The sequence below is a fragment of the Phocoena sinus genome, chromosome 11 (assembly GCF_008692025.1).
Source record: "Phocoena sinus isolate mPhoSin1 chromosome 11, mPhoSin1.pri, whole genome shotgun sequence".
Classification (NCBI taxonomy): Eukaryota; Metazoa; Chordata; class Mammalia; order Artiodactyla; family Phocoenidae; genus Phocoena; species Phocoena sinus.
In genome coordinates, this window is record NC_045773.1 from 42,094,646 (window position 1) to 42,106,772 (window position 12,127).

The 12,127-nt window shown below is 45.8% G+C and overlaps 1 protein-coding gene across 1 annotated transcript in view; it reads right to left on the reverse strand.

The window, feature by feature from the left end:
* The window catches only part of LARS2 (leucyl-tRNA synthetase 2, mitochondrial), a 159,076-nt gene that overhangs the window by 78,346 nt on the left and 68,603 nt on the right, over positions 1-12,127 (reverse strand). Inside the window, exon 8 of the mRNA XM_032649183.1 lies at positions 8,028-8,171. Within this exon, the coding sequence (XP_032505074.1) occupies positions 8,028-8,171 (144 nt within the window). The remainder of the gene's footprint in view (positions 1-8,027; positions 8,172-12,127) is intronic.

Consider the following 12,127-nt stretch of genomic DNA (forward strand, 5'->3'; position numbering starts at 1 on the left):
AAGCCAACTCCATCAAGAACAAACTAGAAAACCTCTAATCACTGTACTTTCCGTTATCTGGCCATTTGTGCCCTCTCCCTGTACCTATAACATTTCCTAACTTGCATTAGCTGGCTTCCTGCAACACTCACCCTCCGACTGTCTGCCCTCTGCATGTGGTTGTCCGAAATACTTGGTTGCTTGGGAACTAGTGCTCAAGAGCAGGTGGACGAAACACAGGCCTAGGGCTTGGGAGACTCAGGTTGGGTCCTGGCTTTCCTAGCCTTGGGGGCCTGAGTTATAAAATGAGGAATGGGATCAGGCGGTAATTTTCAGGGACATCTCAAGCTGGCCATCGGCCCCCCTGGGGAGCAGGAGGAGGGCAGGATGTGGCCTACTTAAAATAAAGCAACAACTTACCCCTTCGTTTTTAGACACCATATTGACTTTGTAATTTCCGGCAGCAGTAAAGGCAGGCACGAGGGTTTTTTTTTTTTTTTTTTTGGCAGTACGTGGGCCTCTCTCTGTTGTGGCCTCTCCCGTTGCGGAGCACAGGCTCAGGATGCACAGGCTCAGCGGCCATGGCTCACGGGCCCAGCCGCTCCGCGGCATGTGGGATCTTCCCGGACCGGGGCACGAACCCATGTCCCCTGCATCAGCAGGCGGACTCTCAACCACTGTGCCACCAGGGAAGCCCCATGAGGGTTTTTTTTTTGTCGGCTTTTATGTTTTTCAGATCAGGACAGGGATTAGAAAGCACAGGAGACTGAGCCTAATGTCGGGGAGCCTGCACAATGTTCTCTCAGGTTTCTTCTAGTGTTAAAATTCAGATGACTCCCTAAGTTAAAGGAGTTCGTTGGTGACACTCACTAGCGCTCCTGAGCACAACCAGGGACTGCCCCCAACAAGGTGCTAATCAATCTTTTACCTCCCACGGAGTCCAGGCTAACACCTTGAGAAAGAAGGTGGCCTTTACGCTCCTAAAGGACCTGGCTGGGAGCTCAGAAAGGCTACTAAGGGTTTAAGAGCAAGACATAATGTTTACTTTGTTCATTTTTTTTCCTAATCAAATTTATAATTTATTTCATTGTCAATACACAATAAGAAATATATTATTAATGTATTTCTCCCATTTTCCCCTTGCAATCATTCCATCTTGAAACAAACAAACAAAAAAGGAAACCTTCCGGCTTGCAGAGTATGTGTGCCAAGCTGGAGACTGTGTGTCTCCTTCCTTCAGAAGTTCTCGTTCATTCTCACACACTCTGGAGTGGGTGTGCAAGCAGGGCTGTCTTCAGTTCCCTGATGGGAGGGACAGGGTGTGGGCAAGAACTCTGGGGTGAGGAAATAAGGTGGCCCTAGAGACCTGACCTAATAGAGGCCACATACAGATGTGATTAGGCATTGGTGGGGGACATTCCCAAGACAGGCAGGAAGGCACTGCATTTAGGGGACAGGAAATCTCATTGCCTGTTCTGTCATGAAATACCATGGTTTCCAAATCCAGAGCTGGAACCCAGCCCTGCACCAACTCTGGTGAGCTCTTCCAGGCAGAAGTTATCCCTAAGGCCTGCTCAGAGCCAGCCGGCGGCCTTCTCCCAACAGGCTCACCTTCAGCCCCAGCTGACATTAAAGAGCCTGTCCCCTTGGCCGGGGCTGCGGGCCAGAAGGGAGGCTGGCGTACAAGTCTCCTGATACACCCCAGGCAGTATCTTGCTCGCCTGCAAAGTGCCGGGGACTGTCAGCCTCAAATCACCTACTTTCCTTTTGCCTCTGTCCCCCTCCCACCCGCGCCCCCAGAAGGACTTCACTGCGCCCCTTAGCACCAGACAACGATCACCCTGAGGAGGACTGAGAGGACAGGACGGAAGGTGAAGAGTAGAGTTCGGCTCATGGTTTAGGAGAGAAAAGATCCTGGAGAGGCAGGTTACACAGAGAACAGAAGGAAGTATTATGTAAGAAGGAACAGAATTTAACAATTAATTAGCTCTGTGAGACAGGGAGTCAAAACCAGATCCTGGGGATGGGAGCAGAGTCTGCTGCTTCCAAAAGAAGAGACAGCCAGGGCCTGGGGGAGAACTCGGGCAGGAAGCTGGCTCCGAGAATGCGTCTGAGCACTGGTCTGAGTCCCGGGGTCCAGAGCTGTATGCGCTCTGCCCCCGCTACCACGCAGGAGCTGATAAACTGCTTTTTACAAGGAGGGAGGAATAAGGCCACGCTCAGCCCTGACTGGCCACAGAGGGGCACAGTGCGGGTGAACGCAGTAACAGTGTTAAAGCCACTGGGCTTAACCCTAACCCTCACAGTGGATACACCTCAGCATTAGCGCTGTTAAATCTGGCCCTGGTCTGGATCCTCACGGCTTTTTATCCCAACCGCCCTGCAGAGAAGCTGACAGTTCGTTAAACGTTTCTCACTTGCTCCTCTTGGTTCTCAGAAACTTTGCTTCCTTGGCCAACATCTAATCTGTGCACATGCCCACCGTGCGAAGGGCCAGGCTGAACACACAGCAGGCGACACTAGGGCCAAGGGTCTTTTTCGGGGGACAAGGTGGGGTCAAGTCGTCAAACCTCACTGATCAATCCCTTTGCAAAGTTTTCTGAGAGCACAGGAGGACTTGCATGCTGTTACGAGGAGGTGCTTCCTGGCACTCTCTCTGTTCTGGGGCTGGGAGAGGACCTGAGGGTAGAAGCAGAAAGCCAGGCGACAGCCCACTTTCCAGCAGACAGCCAAATGCTTTCACAGGGAACTCAAGGCCTCGGGATTAGAACAAGGGTGCCCAAGGGTCCCCATTTCAGAGTGCAGGGGACTCTTAAGCAGCCAGGGGCACCCAGGGGACTATACCTTTGTACCGCTGCTCCTCCGGGGCTGTCCTGCTCCAGCCTCCTCCTCCACCTCCCCAAGGAGCTCCTGTCATGAGCCTCATTCCCTTCCCTCACCTCCTTGGCTCTCCAACTCCAGAGTTCCACTCTTTGCAGTGTCCAACAAGACCAGTGCGTTCTGGTAAAGGCATCTCTACTTTACCCACAAGTGCAACATGAAACCAAGATGAGAGGCGCAGAGGGGGCAGGGAAATGGGTGGTTTATTACCTCCCATCCTCCCTGATTTCATAAGGGCTCACTGTTGCCCATCTGCTTCTTGCCAGCAGAAATTCTACTTGGAAATACTTGTGAAGCGTGAAGTTTCCTGCATGTCTGGGAGGCAACAAAACGCTCCCTTACAGATATTCTGCACTTCCCATCTTTCATCACCATCTTGTGATACCTCCTCAGACCACTCGGTAGAGCTGGGGCTCTTCCTCTCCTCCCCTGCACTCTCCTGCAATGTGATGTTGATCCCAACAGCTGTGACCTCTCATGTCTGCGACTGTCTCCTGCACTAGCCTCCAAGCTCCCAAAGAGCAGGGACCTCAGCTTTTCTCACCTGTATTCTTAGCACCTAGTCAAGAATACAGCTGGGGAGAGAAAGAATGAATTCAGGCTACCTGAGAAGTGGCACATACTGCCAGTGAAGAGCTCAAGCACCTGGATTTGAATCCCAGTGCTGTTACTTATGACCAGTGTGAGCCTTAGTTTCCTCATCAGTAAAACAGGGATAACAGGTGTATCTACCCTCCAAAGAATAACGTGAAGGTTCAATAAGATGGTGTAAGTGGAAGGCTGAGAACTGATCAGATCAGGGGCAAGCAGATCGGAAGTGGGAGGTGATCACAGGCTTGGTTCACATTCTAGCAGTTGCCAGGTAACTCCTGGAAACTTAGAAAACATAAGCACCAATTTGGTGTGGGCACTGACTAAGCACCATCAGGGCACGATTATGTCCATCTTAAGGCCAAAGAGGAGTCCACATATAGTGTCCCGGCAGCTGAGGGCCTGCGAGAAGTCAGCCTCTGGGGGCTGAAGGAAGCTGCACAGAAACCCAAACCACAAATCTATCAGAAAAGTTCAAACGGGAAGCTGTCTATTTGTCTCGCCTTCCAATTGTCACCCTGTTGTCAGGAACTGAAGTGTTCGTTCCATCCGGCTTTGAATCCCTCTTGCTTTCTGTATGTGAGTCTCCAATCCGCCCTCCTCCCCTTCCTCTCACCTCGTGGTGCTGCCCACAAGAATCCTCCCACACATCTCTGCCAAGACTAATTCATTTTCTTCAGATACTCCTACTGCCAGTTTTCTTTTTCACAGAACGAGTGGCTGAAATCACTTTTAACGTTTCATAAAGCAAACAATCCTAGGAAGACTTGGTGGGGGGGGTAAAGGGAGGAAAATCAAATACGTCACAGAACAGCCTTAATAAAGGATTTTTATATTTCAGGGTTCCCTGTAATTTTTACATCAGGCATCGTCTTTATAATTTGGAAGTTAAGTGAATGAAAGGAGGGCTCCTTCACAGCCATGCTTCCAAGCAGACCACCAGCTGTACATCACAGAGGCAGCCCTCAGAGCTGCAAAACTAGATGTAACTACAGAGCTCTAAAGATAACTGTGGCAGGCACAGCTCACCGGCCATCCCAGCACCCATTCCCCATCCCCTTCCCCCAACCATCTTGACTATAGAAGCTAAAAAGCCTGAGCCTGCTTTCCTAGTTTTCCTTGAAGCTGGGTGTAGTCACATGACACAACCGGGGCTAACAGAACATCAGTGGAAATTGGCTTTGGGTTTGTGGGAAAGTTCTTGCATTCTAGTCACTCACACTGCCTCTTTTGCTTCTTTCTGTCTTGAATGGAAGTGTGATGTCTGATCTGCAGCAGCCATCTTGCAACCATGAGTAATAGGTAGGAAGGAAAGGTCATGAGAATCACAGAAATGCCAACTCAGAGTCCTCTCCCAATTTGGTCCCAGCAACTGGGACTTCTTGTGTGGGAAGTAACCTCCCATCTGTTAAGCTACTGCTTGAGTTTTTATTTACTTGCAGCTAAAAGCATTGTTGACTCAATATCTCATCCTTATCTAAATAGGACCTCATCACTAACTCAACACCATTACTGTTATACCAGGTTTTAAAGTAGATGTCCTATCTCATTTGATCTTCTTTGAAGTTTTGGACCCATTTATCCAAGCATCATTTATTTCTACATCTCTACTCAAATGACTCATGGCCACTGCAAACTCAAAAGGGTCAGGACTATGTCTCTTCCAGGACTCCCTATCCCAGTGAGTAGCTTAATCATTCACTTTGTGTCCAAGTCAGGGTCTTTCTTGATGACATCATCTCCTACACACTCTCATTCATTATCACCAAGTTCTACAGATTTCACCATCTGAATATTTTTCTAACCTACCCATCTCTTTCCACTACCATCTAAGTCTAAGCTATGCATGCCTGGACCATTGCAATAACCTCCTAACTAGTCTCTCTGCACCCACACTTGCCCTTTCCACAGTGAATTTATAAAAGCACAAATCTGACCATGTCATTCCCTTCTTTAGAATCCTTTAATGGCTTCTCAGGGACCCCATGATAAAGTACATATTTCTTAAGACCTAAAAGGCATTGCCTGATCTGGCCCCTAACCACCTATTCAGATTCTCCAGCCCTATCTTGAGTTTCTCCTCTTGGCTCTCTTAGTTTCAGGTATACTGTCATTATTTCAGCTTCAAAACTTATATCCGTTTCTGTTTTAGGGCTACCACTTGTTATGTTCTCTATGTGGTGGGATGGGGGTTTCCCTATAGCTTTATGGCCTACTTAACCCTTACTCATCCCTCTGCAGCTCAAACAATAAATTTTCCATTTTAGAAGTTGCACTTTTCTGTTCTAGATTTCCAGTTTTTAAAAAAAAAAATAGTTTCCATTTCTCTTCAGAAATTCCCTTGTCCACTCATCTTTTCCTTTAAGTTCCATTATCTCAGGATCTATTTCTATTGGGCTGACTCCATTTTCCTCCCCTTTATTATGAGTCACAATTCCTAATTCTTTGCAAGTCTAGTAATTTTTTTTTATTATATGTTAGACATTGCAGATGAAACCAACCTTGCAGAAAGTCTGGATTATGTTGTTTCCTTTTAAAGGTGTTGAGTTTTGTTCTGAAAGTGCCTTTTGAAACTGTCAGGCTTACTTTTATTTTTAATTAAGATGAGTCTATTTTAATTTTGTCCTTGGTCCTAGGGTGTCATCCACACTTGTAATATATAGCCTTTCTGAGGTCTCAACTGCGTACTTTTGGCTGAGCCATAACTCCAAGGTTTCAGAGCACTGTGCAGCCCCCTGGTATCTCTGTTCTCCTCTCAATCTCATAGTAATCATTTTCTATTAGGCCTTATGAAGTCTTGCTTTGTGCACGTGCAGCCCTCAGCCAAGGACCTGCAGTGAACATGGATTTCTGCCCACCCCTACCTCCCATGCCACCCCCTCTTCTCCTGATTTTCAGGGCAAACCAAGTGTTGACCTCCAAACTCAGCTTTTTCAATAATTCTTCACTGGAGTTCAGCAAGAACCATGCAAGTCACCATGGTAACTAACCATTTCTGCTGAAGAGCTGAAAATTCACAGCTGACAGTTTAAAGAATAATGCCACTCAGATTATTACATTCCCAATTAGAGGCAGAGGACAATTAGGTGGCCTTTCCACCAGTGCCTATTACAGAGTCATCTGACAGGTCCGCGAGGTGACCTGGCATGCCTCCCAGTAATGCAGTCGACCCCAACTGTCAGCAAGTAGGGGCTCTCACTGCCTGGGACGTTATAGAGAGCAATGCCCTCAGCTTCCTTATTATTATTCAGCCTCTCAATACTACTAGTGTGCTTAAAAGGAGTAAGGCATTATGTTAACAAGTTCTAATTAGTAGTTTTCCAAATCCATATGCTACATTCTGAATAAATTAAAAAGGGAAAGCAGTCTCATTTTTAAGACATGTCTTTTGAATGAGAGAACTAGAGGTCATATAACCATATGGCATTGGTATGGTGAGCTGGTGTACTACAGTTCTAATTCGGCAAAGTTTTGTAGTGATCAGAGGTTATTTATAACTTGTGCTTTCTTTGCATATAAGAAGTGCAGTATTGGATCTGACCCAAAGTCCATTTCAGTCCAGTACCCTCTCTGTGATGGAGCAACCCACGGGCTACTATGGAAAGGTACAACTATCCTTTGTATGGTGACTACCCCAGGGTAAGAACTACCATGACATACCATCAGTAGCCCTTCATGATACCTTTACCTTTTCAGATCCTGCTTACTTCCTGTCTTATGCTAATATAGAGATTATCAAATTGCCATGGGAAATGCCCCTGATTTGCTCTAACCACTTTTCTCTGGAGTTTCAGGGAGTGATCACTCAATTCCATATCCCGAAACATGGTAGGCTCAAAGAATACCTTGCACAGAATGGTTCTGGCATACCCAGAACAAGTTATTTTGCCAAGGCTATTGGTGATTTAGTAAGCAAGCTCCCCCTTTCAATGGTTGGGTTTGCCTTGATTCCTGAAAACATAAAAAGCCAGAGGCACCTTAAAGACCACTTGGTCGCACCCTCTCCTTTTACTGATGAGGAAACTGAGGTGCAGGGACTTGCATCAGTTTACACTATTAATCAGAGACACAACAAGAGTTAAAGTCCAAAGCTTTGGTTCCTGGCTTAGTTCACTTTCACCCTGGCCTTCCCTCATGGAGACTGGCCATCTCTTCACTCCTTTTAGATGGTCTTCTCTGGACCCTCTGAAATGTCCTTCTGTCTTTCCGGAGGTCTTACTAGAACTGCACAGGTGAAGATACTTTCTTCCTTTCTAGCTTTATTGTTGATATAATTGCAGATGAAGATGAATGTTTTCTGGCCTCTATGGCAGTACAATGATATGTTGAAAGGTCAGCAAACAATGGCCTACAATGACCCCCGGGTGCTATTCTTGATTTCCAACTGAAAGACCCAAATCCATCAACCTCTACGTGAGTGACCCTGAGGTTCATGTGCTTCCTGTCTGCACACCAATGGCTCTAACAGCTCTAACTAGAGTTCACCCCCAACAGTGAGGCTCTCCAATACCGAGAAGACCTTGGTGTTGCCTACCAACATGTACGCATTACTGGGGAGCCTCCAGGCTGACACTCACCTTTGCATAAGCAGTTGTCTTAATAAACCACTGGCTGAGGTACTTCTGTTCCACCTTTGCTCCAGAACGCCACGAACAGCCATGTTCATCCACCTGCTCATTGGCAAGCACTGTTTGATCCACTGGGTCCCAGTTAACCAAGGCCTGTTATAATTCATGAAACAAAATGATGCAATCTGGTAAGTATACTGAATAGGATCATATTGAGGTTCCTTACATGTGAGAGGGTCTGCAAAGGCAGTATCTCTGCTCTGAGACTTGAGGGCACCTCCTTGGAGCATCAATTGGCAAGGAAGCCACTAGCAAGCTGTAAAAAAAGAATGTGGACTGCCTCTGTGCTTTCATTTTATTAGAATAGGTTTGGGAAGGGAGGCTCTAAGCATGTGTCTAACTCAAGTTTGGAATCTGCTTGTATGAAAGGATGGACTTGCAGATTGGAAATTTTAGTAAACAGAGGAAAAGAAGAAAAAATGGTACGTAGAACTTAGTAAAATTGGGTTATTTTAGGGGAAAAAATGTATTTATTTTAATGTAAATAGCTAACACTTACCGAGAGATTACCATGTACCAGATGCTGTGCTAAGTGCTTTCCTAAGGTTGGCTCTTCTAATCCTCACGACAACATTTTGAAGTAAGAATATTATTCTCCCCATATTGCAGAGGAGGAACTTAAGGAACAGAGAGATTAAATAACTTGCCTAAGGTCACACAGTCAGTAAGTGGCAGAGATAGCAAGGTAGGAACTCAGGTCTCTAGGAACTGTAAACATTTTTGCAATTTTTTAAAACTTCTGTTTAAATTAAGGTATAACATACATAGAGTAATGTGGATAAATCTTAAGTGTACAGCTCAATCAATTTCTACCATCACTCATACCAAGACATAGAACATTCCCAGCAACCCAGAAAATTCTGTCATGCCTTCTCCCAATCAACATCTGCCCCCCCCCCACAAAAGGTAACAATATTCTGAGACCTATCTCCATAGATTTCTTTGGCTGATAGAACCTGTAGTCTTAACCATGATGAAGTTTCTCTCCATAGAGTTCTAATTCGTTTCTATTTTCATTTAAAATACCTCCGCCATCTACATTCACTCCTTTATGACATTTAGGTACAACTGAGTACAAAGAAGGCAATGAGTACAGAGACATGTTTAGGCAGTAAAGTACACATTGTTTTTTAATAAGCAATTTTAATAAGAGATTGTGCTGAATGTTGTCAATTTGCCCGTCCAAATCCTCTTTCTACCCTGTTCTGTACCCCAGGAAGCTGTCCCCTGTGCCTACATTAACCAGGACCCTTGCCCTCTGGCTGGGTTCAACCAATGAGAGGCACCCTGGCTTCTTCCAGTTGGGCCACCGCCCCCGTTGGGGCAGGCCTCTCCTACTGCTCCAGCTACTGCTCTCCCAGTTCCAGTAATGGCTCCCGATGTCGCCCCTGCTGCCTGGGGTGGGCAAAAGCTTCCTTCTGTTCCCAGTGCCAGGTGCTTGACCATCCCTTGTGGGTTTCCCTGAACTCTGCACAGAAACAGTCTTTTTCTTTTTTGTTTTTGATGTGGACCATTTTATTTTAAAGTCTTTATTGAATTTGTTACAATATTGCTTCTGTTTTATGTTCTGGTTTTTTGGCCGCGAGCCATGTGGGATCTTAGCTCCCTGACCAGGGATCGAACCTGCACTCCCTGCTTTGGAAGGCGAAGTCTTAACCACTGGACCTCCAGGGAAGTCCCAGAGACAGTATTTTCATCACATTTTCTTCAGTGACTGCTTTCGGGTAGGCCCTCTTTTTCCTGCTGGGACCCTGACTGATTCAGACATATCTAAAAATTATATAAAAAGTAGGAGTGCAGGAGGGGCTAACCCATCTATGGGTTGTGATTTTACAACTAAAAAGTAGTACATCCACTGAAAAACTTAAGCCTGTGAAGCCTAGAGTCGGAGTGGGAAAGACATGCATTGAATGATTTTCTCCCCTGATTCTAAGGGCCCCCCAAATCCTTGAATCCATAAATATAGACAAAATATAGGACAAATTACCTTAGACCTAAAAACCTGAGGTGAATAAACCAAGGGTGACTGACTTATCTATTATCATTGCCCATATTAGGGGTTAGGGGGAAGGACACCACTTAAAATAAAAGATAAAAAGAAAGAGCCAAGTATTGTTTGGTAACAAGGACAGCTCCTTCAAAGCTCCCCGACCCCCCCCCCCCCCCCCCCCCCCCCCCCGCCAAATACCCCATGTACAACTAAAATGGTATAAAGTACGAAAGGGAGGGAAAAAAGCCCTATATGCCTTCACCTCTGTCTCCTGCCCCCTGCAGGTGACACGGAAGAAGCAAACACTCAGCACTGCAGATTGCAAAAACAAATAGGACTTTATTTTCCTATCAACATTCCCACATGGCCTGGCATCTCTCAGACTCCAGGTCACAAAAAGCAATAAAACCCTGGTAATGAACGAAAGACAAATAAAAGCAAAACACAAAAGCAATTTTTCCCGCAATGAAAGTCTTGGGGGTGGAGAAGAGGAAAAACACAAAAGGAAATAAAGTATTGAATCAAAGATGCATCCTTGTAAGAACCCACTCTCTTTTCTTCTCAGGACTGCAATCTACCTCAAGCACAGAGTTTCAGGGTTCAGACTCAGCCTTTCTGCTGGCGGTAAAACCATGGGTGGTCAAAATGTAGGGCCTGTGGGGTCCAGGGTACACAGCACCTGTGGCCTCTTGAAGCCCTGGAGTTGCTTCCCAAATACCTTTCTCCAGGTCTCCTCTCTTATGTAATGGTCTCTATCCTACAGCTTCCCCTCAAGCCACAGTCTGTCTTCTCTCATCTGGCATTCTTGGGTTTTCACATTTTGAACACTTACTTTGATAGATGCCCTGATTTTTAAGCAAGCACAGTCTTGCTACATAGAATATAGTTTCTGGACAACTTCACTGACTGTAGTCACTGCGCTGGTTGGTGCTGGTCTCTATCACCTCCTGAAGCCAACTCCATGCTCCTTAGAGTGAACTAGTCATCTTAGTAAAATACAGCCTATCTCTGTACTTTGAAATCAACTTTAAATCAATACTGAAATCATTAAAACACTTGCAAAAACACTGGACTCTAGTCGATTTTGCCCACTGCTTCCCTCACACAAGTTATCTGGCAACATCACAGAATGAGCCATCCCAAATAAGAGAACTTCCCCGGTTGATCAAGGGTTAAACACTAAGATTAACATTTTTTGTCTGTTTGTTTGAGTGATTTGTGGGAAGCTTTCAGAAAGCATTTAATAAATGCACATCACAATTCTAAACAACACGATTCTAAACAAGAATCAGCCATGTTCACAGGGTCAGTTTTGTACAGTGACTGTGGGTGCTGCATCATTTTTGCCTCCTCCCCCTCCCCTTCTTGGCTGTTATGCTCTTGGAGGTGTGGGTGACTACAGGGTCCATTGGGGATTCTCAAGGCAATTTCATCCTGAGTTTATCAGCTCTCCTCTCCGCAACACAGCAGCTGTGGTGCCTGTTGCCCAGCAGGCTTCCTATTCCAAACCTCATCCTTTCTCATCTCATCCTCCTCTTCCCCTGGATCCTCCTTCCCCTTGCGTCCCTGGCCCTCACCCATTTCACAGGGTGCCAGTCCCAACTAGAGCACATCCTCCATTAGTATGCTTTTGTCTACTGGCCAAGGCATCACTCTTCAGGCCTTTGGCTGCTCTCCATCATTTCCCTTGCTTCTTTCTCCTCAAGCTCTTCTTTTATATTAATGAAGATGTTTTTTGAGTATGCTGTCATGTAGCTTCACGTTCCAGAAGGCTGGTAAAATATATGTTTTAGGGTATTGATTTCCTCAGGGTCTATTAGCTTTTTTTCTCGACAAAAGCTTATTTAATTAAGGAACGCCATATAGATCTTATTAAAGGATCTAATTCTCAAAATTGATTTTGCTCCATTCCATCTAGAATGGGCCTGAATTTGGACTCAGTCCAGAATGGGGGGTGGCAGGTTCCCAAGGCCAGTTTATTTGTTACCTGCCACCACCTTCCAAAGCCACCAGGGGGCAGGCTGAGAAAGGCTGCCTGTCTGTCCACCATGTTTCTTTA